Consider the following 20,252-nt stretch of genomic DNA (forward strand, 5'->3'; position numbering starts at 1 on the left):
TGAAAAAACGCAGTTTAAGTTTTTCAGGGTACCCTCTACAAAGTCAACTGTCTAAATAACGGGATGTGCAGGGAATATTAAGAACTATTTGACGAGCGTGAAAACTTTGGGAAACCTGCCTTCTGATTTCAAAAGGAAGACACAGACAGCACACATAGCTTAAAGTGCAGGTAAGAGACTCTAACAAAGAGAAAGAATTTGAGGAATGGTCTGTAGTACATACCCTCTTTTCATGATTTGGAATGATGCAGCGAACAAAATTGGGATTAGTGTTTCGGAGTGTTGCCATCAGCTTGGTGAGAGACTCTTTGTAGAGTTGGCCAACGGTACGGAACATGCCCTTCTTGGTCTTGTACGCAGAGCCAAAGGCTGTCTCCGTTATTCCGGTGACCTGATCCAGACCCACAATACGATCCACTGGGCAGGACAAGAGAAAATAATTAAGTGGACTTTAATATTTGTCAGGTCTAAAGAGAAGCAAAAAGAGGAGCAACAGTGCAGCAGCAGAAGCTTTGTGGAACAAATGAGAGAAGATGCCGTCAGTAGGCAAGGCAGTCAGCATGTACTCGGGACACTGTGCAGAAGCAGTGGAACCAAAAGCCACAAACTTATACAGCAGAAGAGTGTAGCTTTAGTAGGTACACCCCAAAATATCCAGCTCTTTACTTGCAGTTCTACATGACCAGTAAAGCCATTTTCTTTATTTTAAGTCAACTTTCACCAGATAGAATGTCCCCCGGAGACTGGCAATTGTTTGAATTCTTACGATGCACAGTATTTCTGGGTTGCACATTTGGAATTAGACGCCTCTGCCTATTTTCTTAAACTGAAGAGTCACTTACGGTAATGATAGAGATTAAATCTGAGTTTCGTTGAGTATTCAAAAGTTTTTTTGAAAGCATAACTACAGAAGAGTTGAAAATAGTGTAATTTCAGTGACAAGAGGGGAAAAAAGGATGTGCCGGACTTCTGCTAGGCTGCTGTTTTGAAGAATTCTTCCAAGTTGTGTATACAACTGCAAAGGCCTCCCTAGCCAAAAGACAAGCTTCAGCACAGGAAAACTGCACACCAAAGCACTTCACGGCTGCCATAAAGCATCAGAATAGAGATTTTTCTTTGATTTTTGAAGATTTTGGGTAACGATCTCTCAGAATCACAGAATGGTCAGGGTTGGAAGGGACCTCTGGAGATCATCTAGTCCAACCCCCCCCACCAGAGCAGGGTCACCTACAACAGGTTGCACAGGACAGCGTCCAGGCGGGTTTGGAATGTCTCCAGAGTGGGAGACGCCACAACCTCTCTGGGCAGCCTGTGCCAGTGCTCCGTTACCCTCAAAGCAAAGAAGTTCCTCCTCATGTTAAGATGGAACTTCCTATGTTCAAGCTTGTGCCCGTTACCTCTCGTCCTATCACTGGGCACCACTGAAAAAAGACTGCTCCCATCCCCCTGGCACCTCCCATTAAGTATTTGTAAGCGTTAATAAGATCCCCCCTCAACCTTCTTTTCTCCAGCCTAAAGAGACCCAAGTCCCTCAGCCTTTCCTCATATGAGAGATGTTCTAATCCCCTCCAGCAGATCCCTGTCTTTCTTGAACTGGGGAGCCCAGAACTGGACCCAGTACTCCAGATGCGGCCTCACCAGGGCAGAGTAGAGGGGGAGGATGACCTCCCTCCACCTGCTGGCCACACTCTTCTTGATGCCCCCCAGGATGCCATTTGGCCTTCTTGGCCACCAGGGCACATCGCTGGCTCATGGTCATCCTGTTGCCCAGCAGGACTCCCAGGTCCCTTTCCACAGAGCTGCTCTCCAGGAGGTCAGCCCCCAACCTGTACTGGTGCATGGGGTTATTCCTCCCCAGATGCAGTACCCTACACTTGCCCTTGTTGAATTTCATCAGGAAATGAATCTCTAAAAAATCTCTACGGTTTCTTCTTCAGAAGCATGAATTAGAAATCTGACTACCATCATTTAGGCCAAAAACATGAATGTGATTCCATGTGCATGTCAACAATTATTTAAATAGCTCACTAAAAGAAAATTACATAGGTGGCTTAACACCTTAATAATTATAGCTGACTCTTCTTAGTACTGAGCAAATACACAACAATTATGGGTCCTCCACTAAATCCAAGCTAGCCAGCAAGAAACAAGCAACTATATGTAGGCTCCAATTTAAATTGTGTGAAGATATCTTCAAATTCACTCAAACCAAAGCACAGGGAATTGTGCTTTACTAGCAGCATTAGTTTTGTATATGAGAAATAAGTGACAATATTTTATTTCATACTCGTACTCAACTGGCTTTCAAAGGTCTATAAAAAAAAAAAAGGAAAATTAAAAGCAGAAAAATACAGGGCAACAATTTTGAACAATCACTTGTAACTCTTGCAGGTAGTCCAGAGCAGAGCCCAGATCCTCCACACAGTTTTGAACACAAGAATCTAAGCAACTTATTACAGTTAGAAGCGTAAGTAGGTGGTAAGTTGCTCATAAGATCATATCCCAAGTATTTACTTTGAAGCAGAATTCAGTTCTACAGCAGAAATGGGGCAGAGATTACTGGGAATCAGTCCTACAGACGACTCGCGTAACAGCTTGGAAGTATTAGAAACGTGCACCCACCAGACCCCACTGACAACCGGACACCACTCGGCATTTGCTTTGGCCACATACTTTTTACAGTTTTGTAAATACAGCTGTTAATCATGCATCTTTTGTTTTGCTCCCCTCTGTCCTCCAACTGTAAGATGGTTATTTATATTTCAAAGAGGCTTATTAAAGTTAAATGTAAGCTTTTAATAAGCCTCAAGTGTGTGATGTGTCATGAGTAGTGGAAGATAAACCCAAGTAAAGATTGAAAGGCTGAAGGCACAACCTTCACACACACATGTTTCTAAACTTGGGGAGAGGAATACAGGAAGGACAAGGAAGAGGTTGGATAAAATATCTAAAGCGTCTTCAAAAACACGCCAATTGAGTGGATTTGCTGATTTCAATACCTCAAAAAAACATGTGCAGGTTCTACAAAGGGGAAATACTGAAGTTAAGATGTTTTTAAGTAGAACAATTCCAACAAGTCTGGAAGAAGTTTATTTCACTTACTACCCCCACTACAACTGCAGCACTCTTTCTGATACTTCAATACATTCTTCAGCTCTCCTCCCCAAAAATCCAGAGTTTTGTCAATGTTGGACTGCAGAAAGAAGCTTGATAGTGTTACAAAGCTTGTGCATTCTCTCCAATGCTTGGTGCTACCAGAATTATCACTTAAGAAGCAATTCTGCATCTCAACATGGAACTAGGAAGCAACAAACCTTTTCATCTGCAATGCTTAAATGCAATGCATAAAATATAGATGCTATATGTATGCAGCAGCAACTGAATAGGTATGCACTCGGAGACCGCTTGCCTTGTGGAGGTATACCTAAGTTTAGCATGAAATGAAGAGTTCATGCAAGCCTACGAGCAAAAATGGTTTTCCTGTAGATACAACAGCCCTGCCTTTAGTAGGCCTACTGGTTTTACAGCCATTCACCTGGTGGATCATGAAGACCAGTAATACTGTCATAGAAACAGGCTCTCTGAATATTCTGAATCTCTAAGGCAGAGAAACAGCAAAAACAAAGACAGAAGAGCAGATACACAAGACACTTCAGTTAGTTATACAGAACAGGTTTATCAATTGCAAACAGACTTCACTCTGCTACGAAAGCAATTAGGGCACAACATAGTCCATGCACATTTCAATTCTCTGCGGAAGCAGGTTTTGCATATTCGGATCAAAACACTTTTGCTTCTGTGTGTGTACTCAAAAGGAAAGGAGCAGATGCCCAACCAAAAAGTTCTATGGTCATTAAAACTGCTCTCTGTAGCTGAACCAAGTATGCCTGAGAGTAACAGGGGAAACTCAGTATTAACCTACAGCATCATCTATATCACACGCTTAATTTCCTCCTGGAATAAGGAACTACAAGATTTATACACTGTGGCATCAAAATATACTCTAATTAATATCCTGTGATGTTAAAAACTGGAACAGAAAAGTCCGTGGTAAATATTTATTTGGCTATTTCTGCTTCTTGGGGTGTTTTGGTAAAAATGTTGATAAACAATTTAAGCTGACACGCAGGCAGATTAGCTAAACAGCGGTGTACAGTTAAAATAGGAAAATACTGCACTTGATTTTAATATGCAATATCTAAGCACTAGTATGGCTGTTAATGAATTTTATTTTAGGAGATGCAGATTCCCAGGATATGACTCACCGCTGCACAAGAAACAACTGTGCTGGTGCCCACATAAGACAGCATTTTATTAACAGCAAGTACCCCTACAGCTGTTCACAGTCAGGATTTAACTGCAGCAGTTTAAACTAAGAGTTTTCAACAAGATTGTACAGATGAAATTCGACACAGGGTAACAAGTAGTAAGTGATATCAGTTCAAATAATGAACATGAGAAGCAGCTACTCAGAAATGGTACATGTGCAAGGGACCGTAGGTGCAACCCAGCTTCCTACTTGTACTTTTGGCGCTAAAAAAAAAATAAAGAAAAAAAATAATCCAGAAAATGCTGTAGATATTTACAATGTAGAGGTGGAGGGTGAGGAGGGAACAGGCACACAAAAAAGCCCCACCAACTCATCCAGCAAGGTCAAATTGCTAACAAGTTGTGTACTCCGAGTACGATCTCTTACCATCCTTCCAAAGCTCGGCAACAAATTTGTCAGAAGACTGGTGCAAGAGTGTAGCCACGTTGTCGTTCAGGGGGTCCATATTCTTCATCAGCCACTCGTCTGCCTTGTAGTCTACCTGTAGAGGAGCCAAATTGCACGTGATCAGACAGACTACCAGCTTTAGTTTTAAGTTTACCAGCATAAAAAAAGCTTTCAAAAATACCATCCTGATGTTTTCCTCCTATTCTCTTCTTGATGTTTGCTTGCTATGAGTTTCTTGTGCCTCCTTAGAACAGTTCAAAGTGCCAAAAGTTATTATTCTTTTGAAAAAGCAGATAGGAGTTCTCTTAAAAATTGAGCAATCTGACTTTTTGCTTACTAATAGCTGTGTTATTTCAGCCCAGTGTTATTGCCAAAATCAGGCTTCGCTGTTCACTGTGAAGATGTAAAACCAGCTCCAGAATAAATCCTGATTACTTTCTCTAATTCACTAAGAGTAAATTAAGGATGTGCTGCAACATGAGGCTTGTCTTTTTCTTCTTTTTTTTAATTTTCACTCTAGCAGTTATACTTAAACACTTTGTTCTATCAAGACAACAAACAAAGCTGTTATCTTGAAAGAGCCAATTCTGCGGTTTACAATTCAATTAAGCTCAGCAGTTAAAAACTCAATGCTACCAGCATGGGTTTCATCCCAACCCAAGAGAGCCGGAAAATTCCCTAAGCCGACTAGCGTGGTTTTGCTTCAACCAAAGTGTGAGGTTTTTATTTTTATATAAAGGCTTTGGAAGGAAAGCCACATGTAAATGCTTCCAGCATCCCAAACCAAATCACATCATCATCTTAGCGCTTCTTGCGGGAAAAGCCATTTTACAAACAGTTCTAGTTTTGAAGGAAATACACATTCTGACAGAAGACTGAAAAATGACTCTTTCGGAGATCTGCGATGCAGTGCAGTATCCCAGAAATGCCCACTCAGTTTGGCAGACGGTAAACCATTCTTCAGGACAACTACTTCCCAGTAGTCAGGCACCACGCTGTTTTACTTCATTTTGATGACCCGAAGGTAACGTGTTGTTTCACAACTAGTCTACTACTGTGATGATTTCATTGAGAAAATAAAATATGTAATTTCTCGACTTCAGTTTTCACTAGAGTTATCTACATGGCACCACTGACGTCAAAGACTAGATAACAACAAGCCAATAGTACATTAAATGAAAATTAAAGGATAACTTAACCATCTGCACAGTTTCTTTTAAATATCAGGGCAAAAACTGGTACTGGGATTAAGTTTTAACTAGTTATGAAACTAATTACATAGCATGGCCCCACGGGATAGATCTGGTGATCATGAAGGTTCCACAAAACGCTGACGAGAACTGTGTAGTTATTTCATGGACCTGTTCACATTGCAGCTGAGCTCCATCCCTCAGTGGGAGAATAAAGATTGTACTAACAGTGAAAATGCAAAGGTATCAGCTTATCTAGAAAACAGATACACAGAAAATCTTATGTGAACTGAGGAGATAAAAGACACAGCCCAGCTTCAGGCACTGCTATCGACTTGGAAACACAGATATTCAGAAGAGATTCAATACAAGTCCTGAAGAAACTCACCTGTAAGACCTGAAAATAAAATCCAAGGAAACGGAAATATTTGCTTAATTTAATATTAATTTATATTTTTCAATTCTGTCTATTTGGTAACAGGAGTTCCATCAGAGCTCTTCTGAGTATCTTCAAGAAACTGAAACAGGGCCACCCTCCCGCACAAGTATTTCTAAATTCGGTAGCTATACCACATAGCACTTTCCCCAAACCAGTATTTCCAACCACGTATTAAACATTTAACCCTTACCTTCCCAGCATAGTGAATAATGCAGAAGTCTGCTTTGTCCTTTAGCTGTCTTGGCTTTTGGAATTTGGAGTGGGTTCCTTGCTCTTGGACCAATTTTTCCACAAACGTCTTGTCGGTAGCTTTAGGGAACCAGCATTCTTCATCCAGCAACGCTAACACACCAGGAGGATTTGCCTGAAATCCAGTTGGGTTTAATCTGTGTTAATATTTAATACGTATGTATTTTCTTTAAAAAAAATTTTAGTATTTAAAACACATCATTGAATGACACAGTAAGAAGTTGTCTAAACTGATTCAAATGTGATTGACATTAAAACAAGCCTGGGGGGAGCCCAGTTCAGTGAAAGACATTATGATCAGTCCAAACAAATTCTTTCCAACGTATACGGACGCAGACACGAGTGACCTGCCCTGCTGCTGCCCGGAGCCTTGCTGTGAGCAGAGACTGGAGGAGGTGACCTCCAGAGTTACCTTCCAAACATTTCTGCGACGTGTACGTACGCAGCAGCTCAGCCCCATCTCCACAGTAGTTAACGTCACGCTTTAACGTGGGCTAAACTGAAGACAACTCTCCCTCCCTGCCACTCGACGCTACCGGGGCAGCCGCAGAGCCTCCCCTTGCCGAGCCCCTGGTCATAGCCAGTAGCTACGAACTCGAGAGACTCAGCAGCCTTCGCACGAGCAGCCAGCAGAGCTTTATATACTCCCTCTCTTTCTATATAATTTAAGCGCTCCATTAGAAGGTTGGCGATGTCTGTATTTTAGAGCTGTAGAATTGTTTGACAGGATCATTTTCCTCAGGGAAGACAAACGGACGTACACAGGAAAGCAGTGGAAAAAAAAAGAGTTTATAATATTTTGTACTTCAAAAGTTTCGAGCGAATGTAAAGTTTACACATTTGAAGAGAGATGTTTCTATGTGCCTACTACATGGCATCACACACCTCATTTACAGAACAATTACGAAGGTACTGACTTTTGCTCTTCAGAAAAAAAAATTAAAAAAAAAATCAAGTCATTTGATGCTTTTTTTGGGATATTCACCAAAACATCTGCATACTGAAAGCATCCACACTTATGCCCTCAGGCTTTCTGGCAGAGATTTTACCTTCCAAAGAGACAGAACTTTCTGAAGCTCCACGCTCAAAGCGCAAACCTTTGCGCTGAAACAAGATTTCCCTTCTCCTACTCTAAGGAGAACCAAGAATGTGGCTTGTGGGTTTTTCTGCTCTTCAGGATGCACAGCATCATCTGCAGCTTACATGTATTCTAGAATACACACACAGAAATGCAGGGAGTAGTAACTGCAAAGCCCTAGATTTAAATTAAAAGGTCATAAACTAATTTTGATGGCACAGTTCTGAGGTGTGAAGAGCGATAACCTTCAGGAACGACGAGCTTTGTTCTCCCCCAAGCCAATCCTGCTCTCTGAAGCCCCCTTCAGCTTCCATATATTGAGCAACCAGAACAACATGTTAAAAGGACAGCGAGTAAAGCCACCTTTAAGATACCGTTTTCCTACTTGCAAGGCAGATTTACAGGGCAAAACTCTTTCCTAACCAAAGTTTGAGGAATTTTGCTATTGATCTCAAAAGACAAAATAAGTTTACTGTGAGCCTTGAAAAGCTTTCTAACTGAGCCACTGCTCTAAAGCTCCTGGGACGCCATGACACGGCTTAATACGAAAGCAACAGGACTACACTTCATTAGTACCAGGGGAAAAAAGTGTAAAAGTAGTAGCTTCATATCTTTAGTTCAGTGTTTTACCCTAACGTCAGGGGAAGAACCCATAAGGATAAATCCTTTTACTAATATATGGTTTTTTAGACTTTGGACTTCAGTGAATTCACTTTTTGTGACAGCTCCGCAAGAAACGTCTATACAGTCCTACAATTTGCAGGCAGGCGAAGACAGACTCGACAGTCTACCCTTTCCTCCTTAGAGCATTATCAATGCACAAACTTACGGGTCGTTCGATTAAATCAATGCAAGGCTGCAGATCCAGTCCAAAGTCAATGAAATTCCACTCTATACCCTCTCGCTGGTACTCCTCTTGCTCCAGGATAAACATCGTGTGGTTAAATAACTGCTGAAGCTTCTCGTTGGTGTAGTTAATGCAGAGTTGCTCAAAGGAGTTCAACTACAAGAATAACATTAGTAAGCAAGAACAATTCAGTGACAGGATACATCACGTACCCGGGAGTCAAAAATTTGACCCTACAAGGAAATTCACCAAAACTCCGCAACATTCAAACACAATGTAAAGAAAATCGGAAAACGCATGATAGAAATCTCACGTTCCCTGTTACGTATAAACTAATGTACAGTAGGAAAAACTGTCATATGTAAAAGAACAATTTAGACTTCGGAATGACTTTTTGCCACTGTAATTTAGGGTTACCGAAGCATTTGCATGCTACAAAACAAACCCCCCTGCAGCCCTGGAACACGTGTGCATTTAGCTGCTCTACAGTTAGTCCTGAACGCACATTAATAGGAAAAAGAAAAATCCAGTTCGCAGTGTTTTGAAGTACCTCGAAGATTTCAAATCCAGCAATATCCAGAATTCCAATAAAAGACGCTCCCTGTCGTTTGGTCCTGTCCAAAGCTTTGTTAATGCGGTGCACAAGCCAGCGGAAGAGGCGTTCGTAGGTGGCCTTTGCCAAAGCTTCCACTGCAAAGTCTGCCTGAAAATCCAAACAAGAAAATTTATTTACCTCGGAGAAAAACCAGACGCGGGTATTATCACAAATAAGTAAGTAACAGAAGAACTTTAATAGAGTTAATACCACTGAGGAATGAAAACAAGCAGTAGCAACAGTGTGTAGTTTGATTAATATCATGAAAAATTTTTTTAAACTGTTCCTTAAAAAAAAACCCCAAAAGCTCGCTGTGTGTTTGATACACACAAAACAATGACATTAAAGGATGAAACCAGCAGAAGGTCAAGGAAAGGGAAAGGTCTCTTCTATTCTACCACTGGTTTTTACCATATAAGAACATTTAACGAAGACAGTAAGCTTGAACAAAGTCAGCGGCAGTACACACTCAATCCCAATTATCTTTATTAAGAGCTAATCAGGACGGGGCACTTCATCTTTAAAGCACCAAAACTTACTTGTTCTTTGGTCTGGGCTTTCTGAACATAGTCTCTGCCAACTTTGATGCGCGGCGTGAGGATGGCCCGGGTGAACTCCATCACGTTCATTCCCAGTAGATGGCAGAGTTTCTGCGCGACTGGAGAGCAAAGGCAGAAATGGAAGCGTAAATCCTCCACAGCCACTAGCGCCAGGGGTGAAACGCTACTGACAACCGTGCGCCAGCTTCAAAATTCAACTGCCATTCAGAATGGCAGTCGGGGAGACGCACGTCTGTCCTGTGGACAGATGGACCCTACCCCACAGTCCGCCTCCGCGGGGCCTCCAGCGCAAAGGCTGCTGGGAGGCGGTCCAGAAGCACAACCACGGGACCTGCTCAGGGGACTGCGGGAACCCCAGATTTCATGAAATTGCGGGGAGGTCACGCAAGAGTCCATAGCCTACGTCCAAGCGTTCGTTTTGTTACTGGAATAGGGAACATTCATTTTCTCATCTCCAGAAAAAAAAGCACAGTATGAGGCCGCCACACATCAACTCCATCACACTCAAGGTTGCTTAAAAACTGTTTCAGCTTAGGCAGACATCCAGTGTAATGCTTCTATCACAGACTATATCAAAATACGTGGTTTAAACTATTTAAAACGTGGGCTTGTAATATTTTATATAGAACAACAATGCAAGCAGCGGCGCACTTTCTCTAGACAGCACGAACTCTTCCCGTGTCACGTTCATTATTTGAAATAACAAGTTACCAACACCATCGTGACACATTCTTCCTGCATCAATCCCTTTTTCGAAATGAATTTTTCCAGTAGGTCGGGTATTTATGATTCCATACTTCTAAAAATGAAAGTGACGCTAAAGGTATTTTTAGGTGTGGGTTAAGTGTTGCCCTTTAGCAGAAGCCTTCCATGCGATCCAGTAAGTACTTTAACCCCTTATCTTTGTCATCTGACAGCTCATGTTTTACTGTCAAAATGAAACAAAACTGTTTTTACGAACCAGTATTGGAAAATCAATTTTAATACCAGTATAGAAGAGCTTCCTCTGCTCCCCCCGCCTCCCCCAGTACTAAACCCACTCCTACTTGCTCTTAATGTTGAGATTCTCTGTCTGGCCGTATATTCATCAGAAGGGTTCATGAATCAACACAATCAGTGAAATTAGGGTAGCATCACAAATTGAGCACCCTTTTCACTTTAACTACACTCAGGAGCGTTTGTGCTATAAAAATACACATCAGCACATCAGAAAAAACTTACAGCCTTAGATGCCAACTAGTAAACGCTGTGAGGGTCTTTAAAAAAAACAAACAACCAACAAGAACATGAAAATATTAAGTATCCATAAGCATCAGCTTGGTCCTGTGGCATAATGAATACTACACAAAGGATACTACAGCTTTTAAGGAATGAGGGGTTCCCCCCCCCACGCAATACTCCAGAACTACACTCAGCTCCTCTTTCATGAACCTGTGACATGGGATTTATTGTCCCTACCCTTCCCATTTGTAATAACCCATGCCTTAGGTAAGGATAATAACAATCAATCACAGCAGAGGTAATACTAAAAATCCCATCTGCTTCAGACGCTGAAGGAGGTTGTAGGAGCATTTCAGAGGTTGGACTGAAGGAAACAAAACCATTCTCAAGTCAAAGCTCTGTTGCTTCTAAAGGTAGCACTGGTTCACACTGTTTCAGCTTGATTAATGTTGCACTATATAAGCAAACAAGATGAATTGCGCTTTTTTAACAGAGAAAGTTCCATTTCAAAGGAGCAATCGTAGAAAGCCCTGACGTGTTTTATTACTGTCGGCTTTGGGATAGAAGATTCTGAATTATTATAAAGCAAAGATGCTGAAAAGCTCATATCATAGTTGATGCATGAACCTTATGAGGTTGCTTATGAACCTCTGCTTCTTCAGTGGAAAGGCGACTTCCAAACCTGGCAAGCATGAGAAGGTCACCTGAAAAAGAGCTTCTCCTTCCTCTTCATCACGAAGGCTAGATGGCTTTCTCGCCACCTCTTGTATCTGTACTTGAAACTGATTATTTGCATATCTATATTTATTATCTATAGGGTAGAATTTGCTTTCCATATTCTTTGAAATCCACATTGTCTAGGTTCACATCTCCACTACCCACACAAATGCCTTCCCATCTGTGGGGACACCAACCTGACCCATTTCAGACACACGCCTCTAAACGAGACGAATCACTATCGAATCAGTATCCAGATGCACTTACTCCTCTGGAGGAGGAGTCTGGAGTACTGCATCCAGTTCTGGGCTCCCCAGTTCAAGAAGGACAGGGAACTGCTGGAGAGGGGCCAGCAAAGGGCCACAAAGATGATGAGGGGATTAGAACATCTCTCATATGAGGAAAGGCTGAGGGACTTGGGGCTCTTTAGGCTGGAGAAAAGAAGATTGAGGGGGGATCTTATTAATGCTTACAAATACTTAAAGGGAGGTGCCAGGGGGCTGGGAGCAGTCTTTTTTCAGTGGTGCCCAGTGATAGGACGAGAGGTAACGGGCACAAGCTTGAACATAGGAAGTTCCATCTTAACATGAGGAGGAACTTCTTTGCTTTGAGGGTAACGGAGCACTGGCGCAGGCTGCCCAGAGAGGTTGTGGCGCCTCCCACTCTGGAGACATTCCAAACCCGCCCGGACGCTGTCCTGTGCAACCTGTTGTAGGTGACCCTGCTCTGGTGGGGGGGGTTGGACTAGATGATCTCCAGAGGTCCCTTCCAACCCTGACCATTCTGTGATTCTGTGACACTAGGGAAACCCATTACAGTGAGATGTGACAATACAGATGACAAGGGAGAGATCAGTTTCATTCAGTGTCTTCAGAAAGATACAAATAACAAGTGAACAGAAACCTGCTTTAACTACGATCTGAGCTTTTCAGCATCTTTGCTTTATAGTTCAGAATTTTGCATCTGGTATGGTAAATACCTAATAGTGTCCATGTATTTTTATCCAATACTATAATTCAGAATGTTATATCCAAAAAACAACGGTAATACAGCAAAAGTCAAGATAGTCAGGAAGTAAGAAGCATCCGTACCTTTCTCCATCACACTTTCTAAATGGACGACGACTCAATTGAGTTGCCCAAGCTGGCACCAAAACCCAAACCCCTCTCCCAAACTTTTTTCCTCACTGCAGAACTTGAAGTGCCAACCACCAGCCAAATGTCGAGTCAAGGGCTACTGAGCTTTGATCCATACCTGCCCAATGGAGCGCTTTGGGGCACAGGCCACCGCCCCGAAAGATGACAAACATTTTGGACACGGGAAGCAGCCTACACACACACAGCAATTTAGGAGAATTACAAAACGTGACACAGACAAGAATTCGGGTTGCGCGTGTGCAGCAGGTCCTGGGAGTGATAAGCCTTACTGCTCTTTCCACTGAAGTCAATTCTTAAAGCCGACTTTCCATGAGAGTGTTTAAAAAGCTGGTACTGAAGTACCGATTCAAGACCCTGAGATCTGCTTCAGCAGCATTTTTTATTGTGAAGAACTATACTCCTCAAAATGCTGATTGCATTGCAGGTACCGACTGATAAATTAAACCTCAAGTCACACTGCCATGCCACTTCGGAAATCAGATTTTTCTAAAGACAGCATTCTTCTGTGCAGCCGTTTCACCATGGAAGTTGTGCTTGGCCCCCGGGGCTCTTATCATTGGCAAGAGAACCGCGGCCAAGAACCAAAGAAAACAAACCGCTTTAAGCATGCGCTTTTCCCAGTGCTTAAGTCTTTGTAGACAGCAATAAACAGGAGTACAACCGAAATACTTGTTCAGAGTTTAGAAGCAATGCGAACAGCATAAATTCTCTTGATGGATACTTAAATTTGTCCACATTACGACAATGGAAGAGGAGTTTTAACAATTGCCCGCTGGCTATGACCACACACCCATGGCCCCTTTTTTGGCCCAGAACGCTATCGAGGAAGCTCAGAAGACCACTGTGTACTTTTGAAGATACGCACCGAACAAACGGCAGGAAGAAAACTACAGCCCAAGTTAAAGGAAGCCATAGAACTGTGATCAACTTACCAGTATTCTCTGGCATAGAGGCTTGGTCAGTATTTCTCTCCTTCTTAAAGGAAATATTTCCAAATTGTAGCACTGAAGACACCACTTTCAGCATTGCTGTGTTAACAAAAGACATATGCATCGGTTTAATTGAAGAGGGCTCAACTTAACAAGTTTTTCTTGTGTTACTCTTGTCGCTTTTCTTCCAAATTCCAAGTATTCAGAGTTCAGAAAGGAAACAAAGTTTGTACTGCAGTTTTTAGGCAAATGGCTTTAATTCAACCCCAGCTCATGTTAAGAAAACATTTGCTGCAGGCTGTCAAGACACCGAAGCAACACTAAATTTGGTGACATTAAATTAGCAAGTGTGTGTGTGTGTGTGTGTGCACAAAGGAAAAACGTACACTTTAAAAATCCAAAAGGCTCAGTAACTTACACAAGATCTCATCATGCGAAAACCCCATGATATGCATGGCCTCCATAGTCTCCTGAAAGTTATCCTTGTCTTGTTGCCCAGGAATGGGGATGTAGCCATTAGATAAAAATCTGTAATTGTTAAATCCTTCAAGCAGCAAGTCAGCTGTATTGGGGGGAAGTGGAAGAAAGAAAAAAAAAAAAAGCTAAAAAAATGCTGTTCACACCAACCTGTACTCTGTTCTCACTAAATGCACAAACTACGCTTTACAGAATCAGTTCCTCAAATATGGCTAGAAGCCATTATACCCTTTTCTGAAACCCTAAAAACATGAGTGTGCCTTAAAAGCTGAAGCCAGGTTCCCAAACCTCCATTTGTCAGCAACCTCCATTAGCTCTTTAATGCATTAAACCTGTAAGCAGAACATTACCAGCCTCAGATCTAGCTACCATAATCTCAAATCCCTATCTGGAATATCCTAAAAGAAATCTCTCTATTGAAAGGTAACAGACACGGGCAGAAATCGAGTTAGGCGTTGATAACAGATCAAGGATGCTACACACAGGTTTATCTAATACGGGAGGAGAAAGAGCGGGTCAATTCTCTGAAGTCCGTACCTTCATATAGTTTCACTTATCACAACCTAACAGAAATTCCCAGTTACCCGGGGGGGGGGGGAGGGGGGGAGAAAAAAAGGTAGAAGATAAGCAACATAGCACTGCAAGGGCTGAAGAAAGCCGCAGGGTTCATTATGTTTCGGTAAAACGGCTGCTTCTCCACCTGGTTTGAAGGCACGGTCCAGATCAGCTACGGCTGTCGCTGCTGGCTGGGTTTGTTACGAATCAGGCGGGAGCGCTGCAGGTTCAACCCAGCGATTCCCAGCCAGAGACTGCCCAAACTGGACTTTGTCATGTAGGAGCCGTCTGCTTGAAACGCACCGGTGCTCAACAGCATACTCCGTAAAACACAGGCGTTATTTCAAAACAAAGCCACCCAGCTTTTCAGTCTTCTTTCGAAACTCACTGTTTCAAGACCAAAGAATAGTTCCAACCCGATGGGGTTAACGCTGAAATAACAAACGTGGCGGCAAAACCAACACGCTCACAAAATGAGATTCTCAACTTACACTTGAGGTGTTCTCCCGCTCCAGCTAGGAGTTGATAGAAGATATGAAACGTCCGCTCATCTTTAGCCTGACGAACAGCGCGAGACTTTTCCAACAAGTCTGATGGTAACTAGTCAAGGATCTTCTACAACTTTCGGTTAAAAACATCCAATGCAAACAAAACTTTCAAAGCAAGCTATATAATTACTTTAAGAACAAACAAACTTTAATAGTAATGACAGGACTACGGCCACTGTGAACTCTCAGTAACGTTAAACGAGAGATTGCAAATTCAGACTGGTAGAAGCCCACCTTTAATTCCAGCAGACTCATTTCCCCGCTACACAACTGACAGATGAGCTGAAGGCTAAGCGAGAGGGGGAGCTGGCCGTTCCTTTTCAATCATTTCTTCTACGGTCATGGCTGACTCCTGGTACCCGAAGCCCAGCAGCCGCTGAACTCACAAGTGCTTTCTCTGAAGGGCATTTGTCATTTCTCTCAAGCACTGCATTTTTACATACACTAAAGTCTTCACTGCCTTTAAACAGCTTCCAAATTCAATTTGGGCAGCGGATACTGTCTAATAAAAACTTAAATAACGCTACAGCTTAGGGCAGTTTATTTTTTGCTATTCCAGATTGTAAAATAAATGGGGGACAGATTTGAAGTGACACAGGTTACGAGCAGGGATGAGTTCTGGTGATGAAGGAAAAATTCTCTAAGAGTTAAGTCCTCCTGTTTTCACCAAGCTCTAGGCACAACAATTCATCTGAACTTTCATGGAAGCAAAAACTGTCTTCATCCTTGTGCTGTATGAAAAAAATCATTCATCATTAAAGCATATTTTAAAAAACTATAAATCTTTCCCAGCCTTATTGGGAAATTATATTCTGTGACAGTTCCAAACATTCGTTGCAGTTAAAATGAAGCAGTTTCACAGCAACAGACTGAAAGCTTAACTGCAGCATTGTTTATGTTTAAAACTCACATGACACTGTTTACCAAGACTTCCGAGTTCATAATTTTGATGACCCTATTGCTATTCCCCCAGAAAACAGGCTAAAAAAAAATTACACACACCCTATTTTTAGTACAAAGAAAACAACTTTAGAGAAAGGCTTTCAGTGCAAGTATCTTCACTTGTTCTTACACAATCATAAATAAAAACGAACCTTAAAGCTGAAACTGAATCAGGCTTCAGTATTAATTGCTAGTAGGTCTCACGTTAACGAACCTATGCTGGTATCTAAAAGGCCTAAGAAAAGAGAAGGTGCCCAGCACTTCCAGCTCCATCACTTCATACCGAGCACCACCTCCTTCCAGGCAGAGAGCTGCTTCTGCAGCGCTGATGAGAGCAAAACTGAGTTTTTGGCACAGTACAGGAGCTCAGCTTCTCCTTAGGAAGGTGGTGTTTTTTTGTTTTTTTTTTTTTTTTTTTTCTAGAAACATTCACAGAGCAAGCCTGCTTTAAACGGCTTGTCTATTTAACAAGCCCTGTTTTTAAGGCTAGCCTGAAAATCCAGCAGATTTCGGAGTGCTAAATTTTGGGGTATCCGATTTCTAAGCACGAGGAAGCACGCTGACTTTACGATATTCGATCGGCTATTTTGAAACAAAGGAAGAGATGGATGCTGTCAAAGGAATGTAGAAATGTGGTAACCTTTCGCTGCATTCCAATGAATTCTAGGGTTAAAAGCAAAACAAACCAGGAAACTTGCGTTTTTACAACGATGTGGCATTAGGTAGGATACACGTCTCAATGTTGGCCCCAACAATATAACCAGTAACATCAAAGTTAATCCTAATGAACTTGCCCTGCAAAGAAAAGAGATTTTTTTTTGTAATTACAAATTATTATTTTTTTTTTTTATTAAGACAACAATGCTGTCTATATAAAAGCATAATGCTATTTGCATTCACATAACACGCATTGCACACCAGGTCAAATGAAATCTTTTCCCTTCAATGCACTCAGCCATCACTTCGATGGAACACGTTACGCTGCACACAAACGCTTGCTAATGATTAAGGAACTACTATTGCAGGTATGTCTAATCCAGACTTACAAAAACCTCCTGAAAGGGAAGCTCAGTTTCTCGCATTGACAAAACGCCCTGTCTAAGGTGGAGAGCAACACTTCGATTTTAAATGCACATATTCCGATAGCACCTTTAGGCACTGCTAAGTCTGTGTGATGTGCAGCAATTCTGAATCTCAGCGTGCTGCCCAGCCCAGTCCATCCCACCATGCTTCCATTTCCATTTCCAAACCCAGGATGGCTGCTAGCTGCGCGGCCCCTCTTTTACCCCAGTTGGGAAAGAAAGGACTACGAGAGAGACAGTAGTCCATATTTCTTCCATACCAATTTCTTCCACATACATTTCCTTTTCTCCACAGAGGGCCAAATAAAGAGCACGCTTCCCACACATCGAGCAGCTCTTGGAAAGAAAGCGATCGCATGTGGATGTATCATACGAGTTTTAAGCCGTATCAGTTCCCCAGTCTTATCTGTCGCTTGGCTGCGAACATTCCCCACAGGACAACAGGCTCCAGCTTGGAGTTGGACCACTTTTAACAGCACCATTACTGTATTTCAAGTTTGTGCTCACGAAGCTGTTCGGAATTCTCCTGGTTGCAAACACGTGGGAATACCCAGGGGCTACACCGGGCTCTCCACTTTCACTGCATCCAGTTCCTACAGCCCTCTGCCCACATACAAACCAGTTTTGGAGCATCACAGCTGCTCGTTAAAAACTGTCTAACTCTTCTTTTGACAGTATCTGCACAAAGCCATCTACTAATACCTTTTGCGGAGGCCTTCTGAAAGCGCTCGAGCAATCAGTAACTAAATCCTCACCTATCCCAAGTCTGATCAGTGCTATTAGTTCGTTAAAGTGAATTGCCATGTAACAGATCCATCCAGCTCAGGGACCACACTATTGATTTTCATATTAAATATTTGGCTCCACCGTACCTCCACCAGCAAGGGCCCACCTGAGCGAGTATGCACTGGGGGGTCTATTGCCGTGCTGCGGACTCACACAAGTTGCTGCAATCATTTCAGCTATTGCAACCTCTTACCAGCACACCCCACGCTTCTCCTTGACTCCCCTGCTCAGGCCCGTTCACACCAAGAGGATATGTGTGCACAAGAGCCACCCAAGCCTCTCTCCCCAGCCACACCAGTGACTCCAGAGCAAGGTGTAACCTACCTGCCAGCCTGATGCTGACTCAGTCCTGGAGCAAAGCAACTGCTCCGTGACTGCAGTTGGACATCCTCAACTCAGAGTGACTTCTCCAAGTTTTAAAAAAAAAAAAAACAAACTGGTGGAATACTTTAAATTAGCTTCAATGGTTACTCCCTGCTGTTTAATCTGCAGGTTGGGTGGAAAGCCAGTGGCACTACGGTGACCGCGCCAAGGAACACGGCTCCTTTCACGCGCGTCCTGTCAGGGACCAGCACTTGAACTCAGATTTCTGAGTACGAGGATACAAGCTGAGCTTAGAGCGTTCTGTAACTGAAGCATTTATACTTTTTGCTCAGTAACAATTCCAAAAAGCTATACTGATAACCGTCACAAAGAATGAACTGACATTTTACTGAAAAACTTTACTGAAAACGTGCATGTGTCAGCACTAGCGTGTCACAAATGGCAGCTGACAACTTTTTACCCAGAACAGGTACCACAGCTCCTTCTTAGAATGACATGGCTTGGACTCGCCACAGTACATGTGAAAACAAACATGAAGCATTAAATAAGGTCTAGTCAGTGGCTTTTTCTGATATAGTTGAGAACCACTTTACTCTGTTTCACCCTTAAAAGTTATCTAATTTCTGCTGTCAAGTTACCAGTTCCATGACTACAAGTAACTGAGCAGAAATGCCATTGTTAAACGAGGTGAGACACCAGAAGAGGTGACCCACACACTCCCTGCTTCAGAGTTCAGTCTATGAAGTCTTCGCGAGAGGGATCACTTACCGAGTTGGTCTTCTTAAAAGCAAAACATTAACACATCCTTTTAGCCAGCACTGGCAAATCTTGCTATGAAATCTTTAATTTATCGGCAATCAACTGCAGTGGTGGTCACCTAACGACTGAATTCTGTTTACACTACCACGACAGAACTATGTACGTGGCTTTGTAAAAACCACATCAGAAGGAAGCATTCAGTTCTGCGACGTGAACCCAGTAAGCCCACTCCCCCATCCACTGCGACCTAGAGACTTTATTTCCTGAAACTTAAGAAAACACTGTCTTTGGAAGAAGGAAAAAAAAAAAAATAATTTATTTGATGCAAACCTTATTTCAGTCCTCTCTGGTTTTATCAGCAAGTAGGGAACAGGCTGGCATCATCGTGCCGCATGGGGAAGACTGTCAAGCCTGTCCAAGCTGAACAACAGCACTTCTCACTTTGTGGGAGGATATATGTATTTTTTTTAAGTCAGGTTTTAAAATGGTTGTTACTAAAGATTATTTTTTTTTTTTCTGCATGAGAAGACACCATCTGGAGCGCATTATACTCGCTCCTTTATAAAAATAGAGCTGGAGCCATCTGAGCGATTATATTCATGATGGCAACGCAGACTTCAGTATAATACAAACCAGATGCGAACATCTTTTAGGAAAAAAGTATCTTCGTTAAATTAGTATAATCTCTGATGGATTCAAGACGTGTAACAAAGTAGAATTATTGCGCAGTGAAACCTGTTGATATTATAAATCCTACATCCAACATACATATGCATCAAGCAGTACTGTAAATAACGTGGCTGTAACATTATCCAAGTCGAGTATCTACAGCACTCTGCTCTCCCTCCTTGACTGAAAAGGCTGAGGATTTAAGTCATACGGTTTTCCAGAGTCCTTATCACCGGAGCCGAGTTCATACATTGTAAATTCAAGCAACTGTTGAAACATCAAGGCAGCCAAGAAATCTTTCATTTGTTCTGTAAATTTTAGTTTTCTTCTCGCAAGAAAAGAGATTTAATACCTCCTATACAGTTTAAGTTGTACTAAAAACATCTTTCCCCTGAAATAGGAGACAGCTTT

General features: G+C 42.2%; 1 protein-coding gene across 4 annotated transcripts in view; it reads right to left on the minus strand.

Annotated features, from left to right (window-relative positions):
* Window positions 1-20,252, minus strand: part of MYH10 (myosin, heavy chain 10, non-muscle) — a 106,564-nt gene that overhangs the window by 24,347 nt on the left and 61,965 nt on the right. For 3 of the 4 annotated variants that reach the window (XM_009880005.1, XM_009880003.1, XM_009880004.1), the window contains 10 exons: window positions 16,953-17,016; window positions 15,223-15,321; window positions 14,118-14,261; window positions 13,703-13,798; window positions 9,655-9,773; window positions 9,071-9,223; window positions 8,503-8,676; window positions 6,537-6,710; window positions 4,697-4,811; window positions 224-417 (listed from right to left, as the gene is read on the minus strand). In XM_009880005.1, coding sequence (XP_009878307.1) covers window positions 224-417; window positions 4,697-4,811; window positions 6,537-6,710; window positions 8,503-8,676; window positions 9,071-9,223; window positions 9,655-9,773; window positions 13,703-13,798; window positions 14,118-14,261; window positions 15,223-15,321; window positions 16,953-17,016 — 1,332 coding nt within the window. Of the gene's footprint in view, window positions 1-223; window positions 418-3,535; window positions 3,599-4,696; window positions 4,812-6,536; window positions 6,711-8,502; window positions 8,677-9,070; window positions 9,224-9,654; window positions 9,774-13,702; window positions 13,799-14,117; window positions 14,262-15,222; window positions 15,322-16,952; window positions 17,017-20,252 lie in introns of all 4 variants that reach the window. The other variant, XM_009880002.1, reaches the window with a different exon arrangement.

Source organism: Charadrius vociferus, unplaced genomic scaffold (assembly GCF_000708025.1).
Source record: "Charadrius vociferus isolate BGI_N301 unplaced genomic scaffold, ASM70802v2 scaffold532, whole genome shotgun sequence".
NCBI classification, from domain to species: domain Eukaryota; kingdom Metazoa; phylum Chordata; class Aves; order Charadriiformes; family Charadriidae; genus Charadrius; species Charadrius vociferus.